Source organism: Hordeum vulgare, chromosome 6H (assembly GCF_904849725.1).
Source record: "Hordeum vulgare subsp. vulgare chromosome 6H, MorexV3_pseudomolecules_assembly, whole genome shotgun sequence".
In the NCBI taxonomy this organism is placed as follows: Eukaryota; Viridiplantae; Streptophyta; class Magnoliopsida; order Poales; family Poaceae; genus Hordeum; species Hordeum vulgare.
The window spans coordinates 516,682,853-516,690,917 of NC_058523.1; the positions used below are offsets into that span (position 1 = coordinate 516,682,853).

An 8,065-nucleotide genomic window follows, 5' to 3' on the forward strand; every position below is an offset into this window, starting at 1 on the left:
TTGCGGTAGATGAAGGTTTGTAATTGTAACCACAGCACACTATTCGATGAAAAATGCTCGAATGTTCTGTCCTCAGAAAAACAGAGGTTGAGGATAACTGACGGTCGTATTGACCGGTGCCTTCTTATGGAAGGCGAAGGCTGCCTCCATCTACATCACTTGGGCATTGAATCGCCTTTTGAGCTCACCGTACCGGCCGATAACAAACTCCGGCCGACATATCCACTGGCCCAAAGGAGCATTCAAGCCGAGCACACGAGAAAGTGATTTGCAAGTTGCACACCGGCAGCAATTCCGGCATGCTGCAGCACACTATAAATACCTGGCCAGACACACAAGCTGAATGCATCAGTTCTCCATCGTACTCTTCGAGAGCACAGCAAGAGAGAGCTGAAGAACATGGCGAACAAACACTTGTCCCTCTCCCTCTTCCTCGTCCTCCTTGGCCTGTCGGCCAGCTTGGCCTCCGGGCAAGTCCTCTTTCAGGTAAGATCTTGTCCTATCTTCAGATTCTGTATGTACCGCGATCATGTTTTGGACTGAGTTTTGGGTTCTGCATGCGACAGGGCTTCAACTGGGAGTCGTGGAAGCACAATGGCGGGTGGTACAACTTCCTGATGGGCAAGGTGGACGACATCGCCGCCGCCGGCATCACGCACGTCTGGCTCCCTCCGGCGTCGCAGTCCGTCGCCGAGCAAGGGTACATGCCGGGCCGGCTGTACGACCTGGACGCCTCCAAGTACGGCAACAAGGCGCAGCTCAAGTCCCTCATCGGGGCGCTCCACGGCAAGGGCGTCAAGGCCATCGCCGACATCGTCATCAACCACCGCACGGCGGAGCACAAGGACGGCCGGGGCATCTACTGCATCTTCGAGGGCGGCACCCCCGACGCCCGCCTCGACTGGGGGCCCCACATGATCTGCCGCGACGACCGGCCCTACGCTGACGGCACCGGCAACCCGGACACCGGCGCCGACTTCGGGGCCGCCCCCGACATCGACCACCTCAACCTGCGCGTCCAGAAGGAGCTCGTCGAGTGGCTCAACTGGCTCAAGGCCGACATCGGCTTCGACGGCTGGCGCTTCGACTTCGCCAAGGGCTACTCCGCGGACGTCGCCAAGATTTACATTGACCGCTCGGAGCCCAGCTTCGCCGTGGCCGAGATATGGACGTCGCTCGCGTACGGCGGGGACGGCAAGCCCAACCTCAACCAGGACCAGCACCGGCAGGAGCTGGTGAACTGGGTGGACAAGGTTGGCGGCAAAGGGCCCGCTACCACGTTCGACTTCACCACCAAGGGCATCCTCAACGTGGCCGTGGAGGGCGAGCTGTGGCGGCTGCGCGGCACAGACGGTAAGGCGCCAGGCATGATCGGGTGGTGGCCAGCCAAGGCGGTGACCTTTGTGGACAACCACGACACCGGCTCCACGCAGCACATGTGGCCCTTCCCTTCTGACAGGGTCATGCAGGGATATGCCTACATCCTCACGCACCCAGGGACGCCATGCATCGTGAGTTCGTCGTACCAATACATCACATCTCAATTTTCTTTTCTTGTTTCGTTCATAATAATAACAAACCATGACCGAACTGATGAAAAATAATTTTGGTTCTTCAGTTCTACGATCATTTCTTCGACTGGGGCCTGAAGGAGGAGATCGATCGCCTGGTGTCAGTCAGGACCCGGCACGGGATACACAACGAGAGCAAGCTGCAAATCATAGAGGCCGACGCCGACCTTTATCTCGCCGAGATCGACGGCAAGGTCATCGTCAAGCTCGGGCCAAGATACGATGTGGGGAACCTCATTCCGGGAGGCTTCAAGGTGGCCGCGCACGGCAATGACTATGCCGTATGGGAGAAAATATGAGCAAAATTGCGAGAGCAGCTCTACAAGTTCCTATATGATACATATTAGTCCGAGCTCACGCTGTTCACATAGTATAATTTAATACTTCCTCCATGTAAAAGTGAGGATGAGGGACATGCATTGTATTTTTGATAAAATAATGATTTATAAGGATTTTCGCACTCTTTCTTTCTTTAATAAAGACAACCAAAATGAGCATCTTAGATCAGATTAATATCGAAGAAAATAAAATCCACTACAATGGATATAGATAACCAAAAGATAAAATTACAATAAAACGCATACCAGTCTTTTTCTTTCTCTGATTTTCACACTCTTGGTTTACCATTGTTAGTTGAACGAAAACTGGACAACCATGACCAGTAACTCGTACGGGAGCATACGGAATTGTGTTACGGGGCTGAGGCGCACAAAAGCAATGGCGGGGTTTCCTCTTTTTGACCCAGAGTGGTTGTAGCTCTGCCTATGTAGTAAAGATTAAGGATTTACGAAGGTAGAGCTTCAGCCGCTGTAGATCAAAAGAAAAAAAGACTAAGGATTTACGTAAGAAAGAAGAAAAAAACAATTGCCTTCAACAATGCTACAACTGTCAGTTCTAAGTTAAAAATGAGGATGAGGGCCATCCGTTCTACTTTCTGATAAAATGCGCATGAATTGTATGGGAATGCAATACAGGATGCCTATATACGTAGTTCACGACTTGCATTGTTGTAGTTAATAAAATGCCATTTTCTTAATGTCCATCCTTTGGTTCACATTGTAGTTAATAAAATGACATTTTTCTTTTACAAAAGTGCAAATCTTGAACTAAATAAATTTGCTCCAAGTATCCAACACATAAACAGTATGCGGCAATAAAATTATTTTCAAACATATAACTTATGAACAGTATGTATGGTTTGCTAATGTGGCACTGTTGCATGTATAAATTAATGCAAAAAACTGTAGCTTATAATTGAGGCGCATAGGTGCCAATGTGGCATGGTTGCTTGCTTAAGAAAAATAAGAAACGCTTCTCGTGAGTGGTCTGATGTGCAAACAAATCATCAGACCAATCCTGCGACGTATTTATCATTTCATTCTACGGTTGTGAGTTTCCATTCTAACCTCCTCTGCTTCACGTGCCCATATCTCCTAATCCCTCCATCCATTTAGGCCTTGTTCGATTGCGTGTGGATTCGAGATGATTGAAGGGGTTTGAAGAAGATTTAAACCCTTTGTAAGTCAAAATACGTCCCAATCCTTGTCAATCCCCTCTAATCCTCTCCCCAAGAGGATTAACCGAACAAGCCCTTAGGGTCATTAAATCCTTCACAATTATTCGACGCGGCTTTGTCTTCCATGCTGGAGTACTACTGTGTGGCTAAGCTCCAGATTCACCACACGCCGGCCAGCTCTTCTATCCTTCGTCGCATATCCACCTCAACTGATTGACGTTACTCCAACAACCCACATGATGCTCCTTCATCTCCATCGCCCCGGAGCGCCCGCTGCCTCGGTAGATGGTCGTGTTGCGGAGGCCCCGACCTGCATCCGATTGCAGGTGGCTTGGTCTTACGGCCTAGGTTCTAATTCCTCTTTTTTTATATAGTTTGTTTATCACGAATAGGTTTGTTAATCATGAGTTTGCGGGGAGATCCATTTTGGCTCCCCGGTCCAAATGATCCTGCAATCTGTACCGTCCATGTGCATTGAGATGCACGCTTCGAATGTATTCTCACGCGTATTCAGCAGGAGCATTTCCTGACCTGGCACACGTTCACGTGGAATAACATGAATGTGTCTCGTCCGTGTTGGTACAGACGGCCGATGGATGTCCATGTACCGACAGTACATCCAGCTCATCGAGTGCACCATCTTCTCTGCTTCCCACGCTCAGCGGCTCCCCTCCTGTTGCTTTGCAGACAGCAAGTTTGAAACTGTTTCCCCCAAAAAATACACGTTTGAAACTGTCTAACAGCAGAGACACAAATGCTAGCTCGTTGTTACCACACCAGCTTCAAATTTTGAAATTTAGAACTGATGAGGTGCAGTCCAATACAGGACAAGCATTCAGTCACACACACATCCACCCAACTCAAGAGCTTTTACATATACAACACTCGAATATTATTCGCAAAGAAAAAACTAAAATAACAGTTGGACACAAGGGAGGGACGTTTTGGCTCTGAGGTGCAAATGCTTCTAGAATCCTTTACGTATAACTCACCATGGGTATGTGTGTTGCCAAATATTGACTGCCATATATGTCTGTGCAGAAAATGCAGTATACAACAGTACAGCAGGATGTCCGTATGCAATAACAGACGGTTGAGTGGATGGGCGCCGACCGACGTTAGACGTGGACTGTCAATGTGTTGTACCAGTAATACAGGGTGGCTTCACTCAAAAAAAAGGTAATACAAGGTGGCTGGTGAACGTTTGTACCGTCGTCTAGGACCTCGATCTGGTCCCATGTATGACAAGTATGCGACGATCGAAGTGAATCTGGGCTACCTACTAACTTGACGTCTATAGCAACACCAGGAGGTAGAAGTTGAAACACAGTGTAGCTGGGGTTCGGAAGGATTTGTAGAAAAGAACAGACTAATTTAGTCGAAGGAGGATTCTGCGCCATGGCAATGGATTTCATACCGAATGTTTAGCTTTGGGCTTTTGATTCTGGAGCTCATAATTTTTGGTTTTCAGTTTCAGATTGCCAATCTTTCCTGCGATGGATAGATTGCCGCTGGGTGAACTGCCTTGCGCACTGAAGCCGACGGCACCCATCGGTCGGTGCCTAAATTACGGGATTCAGATGACGTGGGGAACTCCAAACTTGTTGAGGGTGGTTCCATGAAGAACCTGCCCGAAGTGTGATGGTAGAGATCTTTGGCCACCTGGGTTAGCGCAAAAGCAAGACGCACAATGGATATGTTGTTATGGGAGGAGGTGTTGATGGAGGAGTAGACGAGAGGAATTGTCATTTTGCCATGGACGATTTTTACTTCGTGTGTTGCTACACCGTCCAGATCAGTTAAGATCTGTCTAGACCGCAAGTTGCATCATGGGCACACGGGCATTGAATGCGAACAGACGATGGGCCATGGTACTGTTTCGAAACGAATTATCTCACGCGAATACATAGTAAAATACAAGGCCGTGCGCACATCGCGAGTGAGAGGGGCGATCCAGATTCCAGGAGTATCTAGACCTTAGAGCCAAAATGAATTTCCCTTGGGCGCATACGAAACACAGTAAAGAAGTTAAATAGAGCCATGATCTTATTTCTGTTCACTGTACAAGCGATTTTTTATTACGACTAGCCATGTATCTCACATAATTGCTATCGGACAAAATAGTATTATAGAAATTGTGCCCCCTGTCGCTCTGATGGGAGACACGGGCCGCGACACTTGCCGCTGCCGACAAATGCTTCCCAGCCATCCTCCCCCTCGCTGCGGCCGGAGTGCGCCATCAGTCAAAGGTCGTGTGGCAGCGGCGGCGGCGGCAAGGCTTCGTCTTCTCCAAGGAGTGGGCGCACCCTTGTCTGGTTTGTGCGGGAGCCAGGGCGTGGTTCATCCCGCGAACGGCGCCGCCGATCGGGAGGTCCTCTCCTCCGGCAGGCGACGGATCTGGGGCTGTCGCGCCAGATCTGATGCAGTGGTGGGTGCGCGCCAGTGAGGACAGCGGGGGAGCGAGGCGGGTGCGTGGTGGAGGTAAGCGTTGCAGGGTGAGCACGGTGAAGGTGCTCAAGTCAGATGTGGCACTGGGCATGTGCCTACCGGCGGCAAGGTACAACTTGGTCGCGCGGCTATATCGAGTGGGACGATAAGGTAGCCGGTCTTCTCCGGTGGGGTGGCAGCAAGGGGTAGGGTGCAGAGGGGGCGGGCAACGTAATTTTTGCTATGATGAGCGCGCCGCTGCACAAGGGGCTGGAGCATCATGGTTCTTGCGTCTAGTAGTGGCCCAGCTGGGCACGCTGCTTAGACCGGCGACTCTAGGCATCGACCGACGGGGTGGTCTACATCGAGATGTGACGTGGTGGCGGCTCTAGGCAGCGACCGATGGGGTGATTGGTGCGTGGAGGTGCATCGAGGGAAGGTAGACTGACGGATCGGCTGTCAACCAAAGGATTGCGAGGGCTGGGTGAAAAGCTATTTATGGCCATGGCTGGAGCCTGTGACGACGGCGTCCGTGGATGTCGTAACCTTCTTGAAGGCGTAGACGGACGAAGTCGGTGTTGAAGATGCGTCGCTCCAGGCTTGCCAGGCCTGGGAACACAACTGGGACGATGGTGCGCATCTGTGTTGACAACACCGGGCATGCGTACACGGGGACCTGCACACAACTGGTACACCATGTCGAGGAGGCAAGTTGTGACAGCCCGAGATCGATGCTCCAGAAGATTCCCCTTTTATTCCGGTGTCGTCCGGGTTAATTATTGTTTGTCGCACTCATCATCGCATCATGTGCATCATCTGCATTGCATCGGCACTCCGTTGTCGCCAGTTTTCAAAACATGCATCCGTTATTAGTTGTCGGTTCTCTCTGTGTTCGTCGTTGTCGTTCTGAGCCCGACAACATATGCACGCGCCCGCGACATCGATAAAATATTGTTTTTAAAAGTGTCCGGAAAATATTCTCGGATTGGGTTGAAACTTGGCGTACGGTCTTAATATAGTGTAGTTAGACCGGCTGCCAAATTTCGTTGCAATTGGAGTCCGTTTGATAGCCGAACAGTAGACCGTAGCGGCACTGTCTTCGGTTTATCATTGGACGTTTTCGGTTTATAAAACTCTGTCACGGGCCACACAATTATTCCATCTCTTCCCCACCTAGCCCCTCTAACACAGCCACCTAACCCTAGGGCGCAACCGGAGCCGTCCGATCGAGATCGGAGGGTCCAAACACGCCCCAAATAGCAAACCCTAGCTACCCGCTCTATAAAAGGAAGGCTAACCCTTCCTAATGACCAAACCCTAACCCTTGCCTTGTTTTTCGTGCCTCCAACAGCCAGCCGCCACTCCCACCTCCTCCTCTCTCCTCTCCACCGCTGCAACCCAGATCGGGGCCGCCCGGGCCAAAACAGGCCTCGGAGGGTGATACGTCTCAAATGTATCTATAATTTTTGATGGTTTCATGTTGTTATCTTGCCATCTTTGGATGTTTTATGTACCTTTTATATCTTTTTTGGGACTAACTTATTAATTCAGTGCTAAGTGCGAGTTCCTGTTTTTTCTGTGTTTTTGGCTCTTTTCAGATCTGATTTTGAAACGTAGTCCAAACGGAATAAAATCCCCGAAATAAAGTTTTCCCAAACGGAAGAAGATCATGGGGCTTGAGGGCCAAGGCAGGAGAGCTACAGGGGGGCCACAAGCCATGTAGCCGCCACCAGGGGGATAGCAGGCTTGTGGCCTCCCTGGCGCCCCCCTGACCTAGCTCCTTCACCTATATATTCCCTAAAATACAGGAAAAAAATCAGGAAATCCACGAAAACACTTTTCCGCTGCCACAAGCTTCTGTTTCCGCAAGATCTCATCTGGAGACCCTTCCCGGTGCCCTGCCGGAGGGGACTTTGGAGTTGGAGGGCTTCTACATCAACATCGTCGCCCCTCCAATGACTCGTGAATTGTTCACTTCATACCAACGGGTCCGTAGTTAGTAGCTAGATGGCTTCTTCTCTCTCTTGGATCTTCAATACAAAGTTCTCCATGATCTTCATGGAGATCTATCCGATGTAATCCTCTTTGGCGGTGTGTTTGTCGAGATCAGATGACTTGTGGATTTGTGATCAGATTATCTATGATATATATTTGAGTCTTTGCTGATTTCTTATATGCATGATTTGATATCCTTGTAAGTCTCTCCGAGTCTTGGGTTTTGTTTGGCCAACTAGATCTATGATTCCAGCAATGGGAGAAGTGCTTGGTTTTGGGTTCATACCGTGTGGTGACCTTTCCCAGTGACAGAAAGGGCAGCAAGGCACACATCGTGTAGTTGCCATCAAGGGTAAAAAGATGGGCTTTGTCGTAGATATGAGATTCTCCATCTACATCATGTCATCTTGCTTAAGGCGTTACTCTATTCTTTTGGACTTAATACACTAGATGCATGCTGGATAGCGGTCGACGTGTGGAGTAATAGTAGTAGATGCAGAAAGTATCGGTCTACTTGTTTTGGACATGATGCCTATAGATATAATCATTGCCATAG

The 8,065-nt window shown here is 49.7% G+C and overlaps 1 protein-coding gene across 1 annotated transcript; it reads left to right on the top strand.

Moving 5' to 3' along the window:
- The first annotated feature begins 349 nt into the window (after positions 1 to 349).
- On the top strand, positions 350 to 1,929 carry LOC123406111 (alpha-amylase type B isozyme). Its single transcript, XM_045099597.1, has 3 exons — positions 350 to 486; positions 567 to 1,511; positions 1,619 to 1,929. Exons 1-3 carry the CDS (start codon positions 400 to 402, stop codon positions 1,868 to 1,870), a joined length of 1,284 nt encoding a protein of 427 aa, XP_044955532.1. The 5' UTR covers positions 350 to 399; the 3' UTR covers positions 1,871 to 1,929.
- The last annotated feature ends 6,136 nt before the right edge of the window (positions 1,930 to 8,065 follow it).

Excerpts from the sequence above, each read along its gene's own strand:
- LOC123406111 (XM_045099597.1), top strand. The coding sequence starts at position 400 with ATGGCGAACAAACACTTGTCCCTCTCCCTCTTCCTCGTCCTCCTTGGC. Across the intron at positions 487-566 it reads CCGGGCAAGTCCTCTTTCAG|GGCTTCAACTGGGAGTCGTG; the intron begins GTAAGATCTTGT and ends TGCATGCGACAG. Across the intron at positions 1,512-1,618 it reads ACCCAGGGACGCCATGCATC|TTCTACGATCATTTCTTCGA; the intron begins GTGAGTTCGTCG and ends TTGGTTCTTCAG.